Consider the following 13,001-nt stretch of genomic DNA (forward strand, 5'->3'; position numbering starts at 1 on the left):
TAGGCAAAACTTATACATTATGAGTTAGACAATGTAAAAGCAGGTATAAGTGCCCAAAAGGTATCCAAAGTGACCAGATAACTACTGTAGAGACAAAGTAAAGACCTCACACACACACAAACCCCATGTTTACTGACCCCCGTCGCACCCCCACAAAGTTCAGAATAAAAACGTATATGCCTGTCTCCGGAACATTAGTACCTGCTATAGGAAAGCCTAGTAGAGCTGCACAGAGGTGACTTAAATAGCCTGGGGAGTGGGCTAGCGAACCATAGAGAGGAGGACCCGGATCCCTAAGCCACTGGAACCACTACATTAATGGTGTAAAATGTGAGCCCCCCCCCTCAAAAAAAATCCTACTCTACTGCCACATAGGTGCCACCTGCAGCCATAAGGGCTATTGGGGTTGTACACAGGTAGGTATAGTGGGTTTTAGGGGTGTTTTGGGGGGCTCACCATAACCTATAAGGGAGTTCTGATGAGATGTTTATGTGGCACCCTTTTTGTGAAGTTCACAAATAGAGCAGTGCCCTATAAGGTGCCTCACTGCTCTGTTGCCATGTCTGGGTGGCCAGTCCATCACAATGCTGGCCCGCTCATGTCCAAAAGGTCATGTTCTGGATGAAAGTTTGGTCAAGAATGTGGTATAAAGATAGACATAGTGGCTGGGTGATCAAATGCCTGGACGTATAGATAGACAATTTTCACAAAACCCCCCCCAAATTTTAGATGTACTTTTTGAGAATGGACATTTGCCGCTTCCAACTTTGGGCGACTAACGCTCTACGTCCAAATCGTACTTAGACATTTCTTTTGATTATGGCCCTCCACGTAACCATTTTCTCCCATTTTGGGTGAGTTGTACTGAAGGGACTTTATGCCCTAAACCCAGAATGTAGAAAGAAAGCCTAGTCCATCTGATCTTTTTAGGTTTCTTCTTCTTACTTGCACTGTATGCCACGTAAAGCTAAAAATACGTCATTGGCCTTTTGTCATATTAGAGCAGTTCCTGAGGGTTGTAATCCAGTCAAGTTTTCAGGATTTCCCCAATGAATATGCATGAGATCTATTTGCTTGCACTGTCTCCATTGTATGCAAATAGATCTCATGCATGTTCTTTGGGGAAATCCTGAAAATCCGACTGGAATATGGGCAACAAATTTATTTATTTATTCCATTTTCTATATCGTTCTCTTAAAGGAGCTCAGAACGGTTTACATTAATTTATTCAGGTATTCAAGCATTTTTCCCTATGTGTCTTGGTGGACTCACAATCTATCTGGTTTACCTGGGGCAATGGGAGGATTAAGTGACTTGCCCAGGGTCACAAGGAGCATGGGTTTGAATTCATAACCTCAGGGTACTGCAGCTGCAGCTAACCACTGCACCACTCTAGAAATCAAAATCTATTAAAAGTGAGCCATGTATAGGACAATCCAACCATTGTGGCATCACTGATGAGGTTGGCTCTTAGGCATTGGTGGAATGAGGCCAAAACTTTTCATACTACTTATTTATTAAATTTTCTATACTGTTCTCCCAGGAGAGCTCAGAATGGTTTACATGGATTTATTCAAGGACTCAGTCATTTTTCCCTCCCTGTCCTGGAGGGCTCACAATCTATCTAGTGTACCTGGGGCAATGGGAGGATTAAGTGACTTGCCCAGGGTCACAAGGAGCAGCGTAGATTTGAACCCACAAGCTCAGGATGCCGAGGCTGTAGCTTTAACCACTGCGCCACACACTCCCCTTAGTTAGTGTTCATTTTTGCATTCTATTATACTTTGCTTTCAGATAATTTTTCTTTCTTTTTAGGTATGTCACTTGATGGGTTTTTGAAAAGTATGAGTACAAAGAAAGCAGCTCACCTGTGGCATGATGAATCAAGGCAGATCTTCACTGCTTTTGACATGCAATGTAAGCATGCTTCTGTCTTAAAATCGCTGCATGCACTCTGTGGTTCATAAGGATGGGCTGTCATTTGAAACAAATCTTGTTTCCTTAAAGAGAGCACACTTGTCTAAATGAGTGTACACCATCCCCGCCCCATTCTCCAAATAGGGTCAGTTACTGCATAACATACTTCTCTTGCACACAACTGCGAAACCGCTGATTATGTATATTCATTGTGGATCTCTTGAAAACCTGACTGGCAAGGGGGTACTCCAGGACCGAGTTGAGAAACGTTGATTTAGGCCTCATGTCTTATAGCGTGTTATTACCAATTAACTGCAATAATTGTTAAACAATTTATTTGCATGCACAGCTTATCTCTGCGCCCAAATTTGGATGCCATATATAGAATCAGGGGGGTATGTGCATATAGGACTGGATTCAGTATGTGGTGCTCAAATTTGGACGCTAGAAAAATTGACATCTGACAATATTTATGTATTTATTTTGTTTTCTAGTCCCTTCCCAAGAAGCTCAGAATGGGTTACAGGTTAACATACATATTATAAAGTCAGCACAGGTTACAGGCACACATAGGGTTACCAGATTTTCTGAAGGAAAATCCAGCCCCATGGCCACGCCCCCCATGCCTACCCAGTTCACGCCTCATCCTGCCCCCAGCCCTACCTCCCTTAACCTGTTTGTGCGTCGGGATGACAATGAGCACAGTGGTGAAAGTGGAGCCAAAATTATGCAATTCTAGATGGATCTAGGAGTAAACCATTTTTAGATAACCAAGGTATTCTCAGTTTGCATTAATTTTCTTTCAGTCCTACAGGCTCTTATGTTAAGTAAATTTAGACCAGTGGTTCCCAACCCTGTCCTGGAGGACCACCAGCAAGTCAGGTTTTCAGGATAGCCCTAATAAATATGCATGGGGCAGATTTGCTTGCCTGTCACCTCCATTATATGCAAATCTCGCTCATGCATATTCATTAGGGCTATCCTGAAAACCCGACTGTCTAGTAGTGGTCCTATTGTAATGCCTTATACTTGGAATTACCCAAGACTATGATTTGTTCCCTACAGATGAATCGGAATGCAGCTGTGCTCCTAGTATCTGGGTTTAGGACTGTTTCTGTTTTATCATTTAGAGGGGTTAAAGTAGGTACTTTGATCCTTAAGGTGATGCAGGAAGGGAAATCTGGCTATCTTTGTGAAAAGTTGGACTGGTATGCTCCTAGGAGCAATCGGAGACTGACCAAGGCAAAGAAACTAGTAGTACCAAAGTCAGCAGATATTTATTTATTTAGGATCAGTTGCCTGAGGTTGTGCAGAGGATGATGGCTTATGCACTGTTTCATAAGCACCTGAAGATATCTCTGTCTAGTCTGAGAGGGTTTTAGATAAGTAAGGACAGATGGAAAGTTGTACTTAGTAGATGAAAGATGGAAGATGTTTTATGTTTACTCAAGCAGTGATATTCCAAAAGCCCCATACTCAGAGTTATGGGAAATGTTGGCTCTCAAAAAGATGTCTTCAAAGATAGTCAGGCAGTAATTGACAAAGTACACAAAAGGAAGACTGAAATAAATCAGATACCTGGGTGCAAAGGTTAAGTGATAGTAATGATCTCCAATTACTTAGAGCCAGGTTCTCAAAACTTGACGGTAAAATCCAGTGAGCAACTCTTATTTTACAGGTGATTCTCAGCATAATAGCATGCAAATTATATGTATGTGAATTATATGCAGAGAATTGAAAGTAAAGAGCAGGAGGAACTGTTCCTGGTGCTTGCTCAGAAGAGCAATCACTAAGCAGCTCCTCCCTGTCAAAGCTGCTCTCCCTGCCCCAATCAAAGGAGCTGCAGGTCTCCCCAAGTCCTGCCGGCTCAGCTGATTAACCGGCAGGGAGAGCAGCAGAAAGAAGAGTCCCTCCTCCCAATGATACCCCCCTTGCCTGCGGCTGCCCAGACACCCCCAAAACCGTGTACAAAATTGGCAGGAGAGATACCCACACACTCCTGCCACTGCTGCAGCCACTGGGGTCCCCTGCCCTCACTAACCCCACAAGCCTCTTGACAGCCCCCTGACACTCCCAGCAGGAAGGATGCCCACTCTGTCCTGCCGCCAGGGTCCTCTGCACCCCGAAACTCTTGACAAGAGGGATGCCCACTCTCTCCCACCGCTGGTGATCCCCCCCCCCACGACAACCCCCAACACTCCTTACAGGAGGGATGCCCATTCCCTCCTGCCACTGATGGAATTCAAAAAAGCGTAGGATAAAAATAGAGGATCTTTAATTAGATAACGAAGTATGTAAATTGGAGTACTAGGGCTGGTATTGGACAGACCTGCACGGTCTGTGTCCCATATATGGTGATTCGGTGTAGGGTGGGCTGGTGGGGACATCAATGTGAACTCCACTAATATGGAATATGAGGATGTTGCTGGCCAGACTTTATGGTAGATATCCTACAAACAACGGGATGGTTGGATAGGCTGGAGTGAACTTGGATAGCAACTTCAGCATTTGGAACCTAGAACAATACCAGACTTTACAGTTTATGGCCTAGAAATATCAAAGAAGAGAGAAGTTAATCAAATCATGTATTTTTTAAATGAGTATCACTTATGGCAGACTGGATGGACTGTTCAGTTCTTTATCTGCCGTCATTTACTATGTTACTGTGTTATACTTATGTTCTTATGTGAGCCAAGTATAGGGCAATCAAGCCATTGTTACATCACTGAAGAGGTTGGCTCTTAGGTATTGGTAGAATGAGGCATTATGACATCACAATCTCAGCTATGAAATGTTGCTACTCTTTGGGTTTCTACTTGTGACCTGGGTTGGCCACAGTTGGAAACAAGATACTGGGTTTGATGGACCTTTGGTCTGTTCCAGTATGGCAATTCTTCTGTTAGAGGAATTTGGGCAGAGCGTAGGCAGGGTCAGGGTCACAACACATACATTTTATAACATTTAGGCCAGTTCCCGAGGAGACATAAATATCCTCAACTTCAGTCTGGTGCTATTTTCTGTACAATTGATGCTAATACAGTATTTTGTAAAGACAAATAGGCATTAGTATAAAACTAATCACAGGTTTGTCTTTCTTTGTCAAGATCGAGGATTTTTAACCTTAGATGATTTCAAAACTGCCTTCAGACTTATTCTTCCACATTTTTCTGAGCGCATGATAATCGAAGCCTTCAGGTATGCTGGGGGATTTGAGGGATGTTTGGAATTCTCACTCTGCCCACAAGGCAATGGATAATTCTGCCTTAAAGCAGGGCGTCAGTATAATTCACTTCCAGATTGGCAGTGCCCACTACTATTCTGTTCATTTTTAGAAGTGAAAATAATTTTTATCTTGTGCTTTGCAGGAATTTTGAAGTTTGCATTTTTTAAAATTACAGTGTACACATTGGCATTTTTCTGTCCAGTTGATATGATTACCTTCTGTTTATACATTGACATGGAGAGGTACTTGGGCCCTACATTTTTGGAACAGCCTTCCCGACCATATTAAAAACCAGCCCCCCATCACAGCTTTGAAGAAATTATTCAAATCCCATCTGAATCCTGGCCTATATCTACTTAGATGCCTAACTAAAGGTCCATTGTGATATATCAAATACCATGAATGAATACCGTATTTTTCGGTCCATAAGATGCACTATGTGTAGAGGAGGAAAGACCAAGGAAAAAAAAATTGGTTCAGAATTTTTTTTTTCTTCTTGGTTTTCCCTCCTCTACAAGTAGGTGCGTCTGGTGCTGGAAAGCCTGCAGCCGCAGCAGCCCGCAGCCCCTCCCGGTACCTTTTTTAAATGGTGGTAGTCCAGCGCGGTCTCTGTTGGACGGCTGCCTTTCTTGTTGCAGAGTGGCGCCCAATGCAGGAGTGCAACCTTTGCCCTTCCTGCCTGGTCCCACACCGTTCCGTGATTGGCTGAGATCAGTTCTTGACTCACGAGAACTGACCTCAGCCAATTATGGAGCGGCGCAGGACCAGGCAAGAAGTGCAAAGGTTGCACTCCTGCGTTGTGCGCCGCTCTGCAACGAGAAAGACAGGAGACCATGCTGGACCACCGCCAGTTAAAAAAAGGTACCGGAGCGGGGGGATGTGTATTTGCTCCATAAGACACACCCACTTTTCCACCCCCTTTTGGTGGGTGGAAAAAGTGCATCTTATGGAGCGAAAAATACGGTATATTGACAGTTGATCTTTGAAGATAATGGGGCAGCAGCCTATTGAGTTGTACAATCTAAAAGAAAAAATGTAGGGAGTTAATATTCAGCCAACGGCACTCAATATTTATATATTTTAAATACTAACTACCATTGCCTAGATGTTCAGCAGCAGGTATATCCAGGTGTCAGCATTAAATGTTTTATGTTTATTGAGAGCTTCTGTACCGCTACTAATGACTGAGGAATCAATTTAGAGCAGTTTACTTGAGCTTCTGTAAAGGTGTTACAATACAGAGTTATTAATACCAGCATGATTATGCCATAATCATTCATCCTACTTATGTTACTGGCACATTGATCATCCTACTTATATGCACACATATAATCGTCCTACACATATACACATATATATATAGGTTTACTATTGCACATATATACACACATATATCTATATCTATCTATCTATATATGTGTGTGTATATATGTGCAATAGTAAACCTATGTGTGTACCTATATATATATATATGTGTGTGTGTGTACCTATATATGGGTATATATATAGGTTTACTGGCTAAATACACTATGGGCTAGATTCATAAAGCAAACCAATCGTATACCAATCGGTTTGCGACCCCTTTGCGATCAGATTTCCCTCCGGCCCTATTCATTAACCTCTCCTGCGATCCGCTTCCAATCCGTGCGTGCAAATGAGGGGAAACACATGCAAAGTAGACAGGAACGCAATTCAGCAAATAAATTTTTGAAACCGACTGGGCTGGCCAATCGATCGAAGAAGCGACTGCTGGAGACCACTCGCAAACGTCTTTCCGAGTCTCCAGCTCCATTGAAGCCCTGCTCTCTGCATGCCCTGCTCTCTGCTGCCCTGAATCTTTCCTGCCTGCCACCGCAATGCTCTTCCCCGATTTCTTCCTGCTCTTCCCCGATCTCTCCTGCCTGCTCTTCCCCAGCCCTGCCTGCTCTGCCCCAATCTCTCCTGCCTCCTCTGCCCCGACTTTGCCATCTGAGTGCTCTATCCCGAATTGCCGCCCTGCTCGTCCCCGGATCTCCCCTGCCTGCCATCCCGAATCTCTCTTTTCCTTCCCCGCCCAGTGTGCCCGGGTTTTTAGCACAGTGAGCCCGTGGTTTTAAAGCAGGTTAAAACCACGGACTCGCTGGGCTAAAAAGTTAAAAGCTTAAAAAAAAAAAAGGTCGCAGCTCCGACGGGCATGCACAGACCATATACAGATGGTCTGCGCATGCTTCGGGATCGCACACCAGTGATCCGAGCCGGCAGATGGGGGTGTTCCTCCAATTGCCCCCATCTGCATATTGGATGTTCAAGAATCCATTGAACCTGCCCAGATTGGACATAGATCGGTCCCAATCGGGCAGGTTTGTGAATCTAGCCCTATATTTACTCCTAAGGAGGTGTAAGTATGTGCAGATGGCCAGCACTTTTTTTTTTTTTTGTATAATATTTTTATTAAGCAAAATTCATCCAATACAATAACAAATAAAGCTGACAAAATTAGTCTTTTGAATCATTTGTTCCTTGATGGGCTTTTAAGATTATTTTACTTGCTTTGTTGTATGACTTTTTACCAATTTTAATTTCATTTTTTGTTCTATGTTGATATTTTGTAATTTAGGTTATGCTATTCATACCCTTCTTTTGAGGATCTTTAATTTATTTATTTTTGGGGTTGTTTTTCTTTTGTCCTTGTTCTTCTGTTTCTTCTGCAGTTTTATAAACCACTATGATATCTCTCTCTGATTTGGCAGTATAAGAAATGATCAGACATAAATAAATAAATAAAAGCCAACAGACCACTTAGTAGAGGCCAACCTATGAAACAAATCCCCCCCAAACACCTGGAATATTCTTTTCATGCCCTGGAGCAGAGATCAGAAGAAAGGCAGTCACAGACATTACCAGTTCATCTCTGTAATCATAAGGTTATATATCTTTGCCAAAACTACTAGTACTACTATTAATTATTTCTGTAGCGCTACCAGACGCACGCAGCGCTGTACAGAGTCACAAAGAGTAAGAAAGCAGTCCCTGCTCGAAAGAGCTTACAATCTTAACAGGCAAGACAGACAAACAAGATGTCATGGATACAGTTAAGGGGAACGGTTAATCAGTTGCCTGGGCTGGAGGGCAGAGGGGAGTACAGGACAATCAAGCCATTGTGACATCACTGATGAGGTTGGCTCTTATTGGTGGAATGAGGCATTGTGACATCACAGTCTCAGCTCTGCTTCCCAAAGACTGAAACTCTTCACACTACTACTATGAATTATTTCCATAGCATTACCAGATGTACATAGCACTGTACAGACTCACAAAGAATACAGTCCCTGCTTGAAAGAGCTTACAATCTAAACAGCCAAGACAGACAAACAGGATGCCATGGATACAGTTAAGGGGAACGGTTAATCAGCTGGTTGAGTTTGAGGGCAGAGGAGTAGGGTTAAGGATTGAAAGCTATATCAAAAAGGTAGGTTTTCAGTCTGCTTTTAAACACGGGAAGGGGCTTGATGGAAAAACTTGGGTAATTTATTCCAGGCATAGGGAGCAGCTAGATGAAAGGAACAAAGTCTGGAATTGGCAGTGCAGGAGAAGGGTAACGTTAAGAGTGACTTATCTGAGGAACGGAGTTCTCTGGGAGGTGTATAAGGAGAGAGAAGCGAGGAGAGATATTGAGGGGCAGCAGAATGAACATATATGTAGGTCAGCAATAAGATCTTGAGCTGTATGTGATGGCAGATTGGAAGCCAGTGAAGTGACTTAAGGAGAAGGGGTGACATGAGCATAGCAAGGTTGGTAGAAGATGAGTTGCGCAACAGAGTTTTGCACAGATTGCAAGGGGGAGAGGCGACACTGAGGGATACCAGTTAGGAGTAGATTGCAGTAATCCCCCAATATTTAGCTTTCTGACCCCTTGGATCCCACTGGGCCATTTCTTTTATGCAGCAGAGGATCCTCATCCATCCAGAAACTTAACACACCTCATTTAGCACTTGTAACATGATGATTATGACTTTTTGTGTTCTTGGAAGAAATGTTACTCTACCAGTGGTACATCATAACCCAAGCACATGACTGCATATGAAGTGCATTGCACCAAGACCTGAAATGTTCTTATTAAGGATATCAGCACCCTAGACCAATAATCTCCCAGCTGGTTAAGTTGTTTAAACCAGCCAAAGATAGAACTGCTATTTATGCAGCCCTGTTTGGCCAGTTAATTTAAGCACTTAACAGCAGAATATTGGCCCAAGTCAGCCTCTGGATGCCACACAATGGCTGGTTTTGGCTGTAGTGGTTAGAGGAGATATTTAGTGGCACTATCCAGGTACATGCCACCAAGTATTCCCTCAGAGCCCACTTGAGGAATGTTAACCAGGCAAGAGGCTCTCTTATCTGGTTAAGTGACTTTGAATAGCAACCCCTGTGTATGCATGTTCTATTTTATAATCTGTAATGGTTGCTCAAAAGATGTACAAAAGAAAAAGATTCATTTACACCCATGTGACTTGTCGCCTAGCTCCAAGATGGCATTATAATGGCTAAGGATCCCAGCTTCTAGTATTACCTTGTAACACAGTAGAATAGGTGTCTTGTACAAGGGTTTGAAGGCTTTTATATTTTTTGCATTTCAGCAGCCTATAAAATATAATTCAAATTGCATTAGAGTAGGAGTTTGAACATTTAGAGTATGTTACGTATATCTGTGAAAACCTGTAGAAAAAAAAACAATTATAGAAATATTCAAATGAAATCAAGAAATCTTAATGGCACGCCATTTCTCTCAACAGCTTTGCAGTAGTTATAACCATGAGTCAAATAGAATAAATATCTTGTCAGCTTTGTGCAAATGTTCCACCTTCTTTCAGTGCATTGATCTTGCCCAAACTGCAAATTTCAAGTCTTGCTACAGATTTTCTCTTGCATTCAGGTCCAAGCATTGACTGTGACTTTTTCTTCTTTCTGAGGCACTTGATCTTACTTGTGCTTAAGATCGCTGTTTTGCTGCAAGGCGAATCCTCTCTCCATCCCAGGGTAATCATCAGTGAAGACATGAAGACTGCCAATCAAGTGGAGTGGGCTTCATCTAAGGCTAGGCAGATCATAGGATGTATACGTAGGAGTTTCGTCAGCCATAAGCCTGAAGTCATTATGCCGTTGTATAGATCCATGGTGAGGCCCCATCTGGAATTCTGCATACAATTCTGGAGGCCTCATTACCGCAAGGATGTACTGAGGCTTGAGTCAGTCCAGCGAATGGCCACCAGGATGGTCTCGGGACTCAAGGATCTCCCGTACGAGGAACGGCTGGATAAATTACGGCTATACTCACTCAAGGAACGCAGAGAGAGGGGAGACATGATCGAGACGTTCAAATACCTCATGGGCCGTATCAAGGTAGAAGAAGATATCTTCTTTTTCAAAGGTCCGACAGCAACAAGAGGACATCCATGGAAAAACAGGGGCAGGAAATTGCACGGCGACACCAGGAGATACGTTTTCACCAAAAGAGTGGTTGATCGCTGGAATAAACTTCCACTTCAGGTGATCGAAGCAAGCAGCGTGCCTGATTTTAAGAAGCAATGGGATCGTCACGTGGGATCTCTGCACAGAGTTAAATAGGGGAGGGTCATTAGGGTGGGCAGACTAGATGGGCCGCGGCCCTTATCTGCCGTCTTTTTCTATGTTTCTATGGCCGTCTCATGGGCAGAAATTGACTGTTTACGCTAGTGATTCATCAGAAACTTTGCTGCTGTCATGAAGCTTAAAACCAAATTCAGCATATGCTAATTATTTAAATGAGGGAAATAATTGTACCAGCCTCAGAGCATTTCCTTTGATCTAGATTCTAGAATGAAAGAAACCAAATTAACAATCCAATACACAAGTGTATGAACCTCATGATCACATAGTTGTGAAAAAATGAACAAGGGTAGGAAGGAGGGAGGAAAGGGCAATGAGAAATTGTAAGACTTCTGCAGAGGTGCTGCTCTTAAACAGTCAAAGGTCACTGGCCTATAATCTGTTGAGCTTCAGCCACTTTTGTTCCTTGGCATTGTACAAACTATTCAAGTACTGTAAACCTCTGCTTTCCATTTAAGTTTCAATTCTCTCATGTCTTAATGATTTAGGTTAGTCAATGAGCACCTTTCCTAGCTGCAGTTGTAGAAGCAACATAAGGAAAATGAGCATGCTGTTTCACAGGGCCTCTCGTTAGAAGCCAATCCGGATTTCTTCTGTTTTTCATTCTGCCTGACACTTCAAGCTGTACAGTTACCTTATATAGTCAGAAGAGTGGGATTCTATCTGCCTCTGTCTGAAAGTTTTCGACAGATCAGTCATCAAAAGCTTCATGGAGTGTGTGTAAAAACCACTAATAAACCACAGCAATCCTTTAGAAAAGTTGCAAAGCCACCTTCTTTTCTAAATGATGGCACAATAAAGGTTAGGTAGCAGAAAGCCCAGACAACATTCTCTCATTGTGCAACAGACATTGAATTTGGCACTTGAAGACACAAAAGGCCTGAATTGTTAAGTTCTCTTTTTGTACAACCCCTCTCGATTCCTGAACAAACAATCAATCCCATTTTATTTCTTTTAAAATTTTCTATACCGTTTAAAACTAAACAGAATTACTTACATAATTTAAAACAAAATCATCATAACATAGACATCCAAATAATCCTTAAAAATCATAACTACAAACTAAAACCATGTTAAAAAAGATCATGAACAGTTCATCAGCTTTGCCAGAGAGGGCAATTGTTGATTAGAAAAAGGCATCTACAAATAGTTGCATCTTGAGTAGTTTCCTAAACGTGCCCTTTTCACAACAATTTTGTATTTGGCCCACAAGGAAGTTCCATATTTTAACTCCTGCACAGCAAAAAGTCGTTTTACCAGTCTCAACAAGCCTTGGGTTCACATTCGTCTTCTGTAAAGCTAGATTTTCAGAACATACGGTAATGATCTGTTCGGTATATAACTGAACATGTTAGTTTTAAACAATTCTGAAATGTTTCTGTACAAATATTGATGGCAGATCATTACTGTTTTATATTGTATTCTGAAGGTGACTGGTAGCCAGTGCAATTGCTGTAGATATGGCGAAATGTGATCATATTTAGACAGTCTAATAATCAGTCTTGCTGCTGCGTTTTGTATAACCTGCAATGCCCAACTCCTTGCTTTTGTTATTCCAAGATACAGGGCATTACAGTAAACAAGTCTCAACAGAACTATAGTCTGTAGGTTCATGCCGCATCATCTGTAGGTTCACACGGCCTGCAGAGGATCGCTGGTTAGCAGTAGCGATCCTAGCAGGCCGCTGTAGCCTCAGGTGCATGTTCCCTCTGGCGCGGTCCTGTACGTCAGAGGAAGGGCAGGACTGTGCCAGAAGAAACGTGCAGCTGAGGCTACAGCGGCCTGCTAGGAACGCTATTGCTGACCAGAGATCCTCTGCAGGCTGCGTGAACCTACAGATGATGCGGCATGAACCTACAAATGATGCGGCGCTTATACTGTCGGGCCAGCTTTAAGGGAAAATTCAAATTGTCTGGCGGGCCAGATTTTGACATGTCTGCTCTAAGGGATCAGGGCCCACTGCCTTTTGTGCCTCCAGGAAATATCATCAATACTCTGAAGGTCGGGCCAGAGGTCTTTTCAGAACACCAGACAGAGATTTGAAGGAGCTAGGCACCTGCAATCTTTGGAAGCCCACTCTACTTCTGCCCCAAAGAAGCAATTATGACGCCAGGCCAACAGGCCAGCCTCTATGTATTGGAAGGAGGATCCAATGAGCACTTATTCAAAGTGCAACAACACTTGTCCAAAAAAGCCTGGTCATCATTGTACATAGTGGGGCTTTTCATAATACAGAATC

At 42.8% G+C, this 13,001-nt stretch overlaps 1 protein-coding gene across 3 annotated transcripts in view; it reads left to right on the forward strand.

The window, feature by feature from the left end:
- Positions 1 to 13,001, forward strand: part of EFCAB11 (EF-hand calcium binding domain 11) — a 109,887-nt gene that overhangs the window by 32,710 nt on the left and 64,176 nt on the right. For all 3 annotated transcript variants that reach the window (XR_004540160.1, XM_033952632.1, XM_033952633.1), the window contains exons 4-5: positions 1,816 to 1,917; positions 5,022 to 5,112. Coding sequence is in view for 2 of the 3 variants with exons in the window: in XM_033952632.1 (XP_033808523.1) it covers positions 1,816 to 1,917; positions 5,022 to 5,112 (193 nt within the window). In the remaining variant the exon portion in view is untranslated. The remainder of the gene's footprint in view (positions 1 to 1,815; positions 1,918 to 5,021; positions 5,113 to 13,001) is intronic.

Source organism: Geotrypetes seraphini, chromosome 7 (assembly GCF_902459505.1).
Source record: "Geotrypetes seraphini chromosome 7, aGeoSer1.1, whole genome shotgun sequence".
NCBI classification, from domain to species: Eukaryota; Metazoa; Chordata; class Amphibia; order Gymnophiona; family Dermophiidae; genus Geotrypetes; species Geotrypetes seraphini.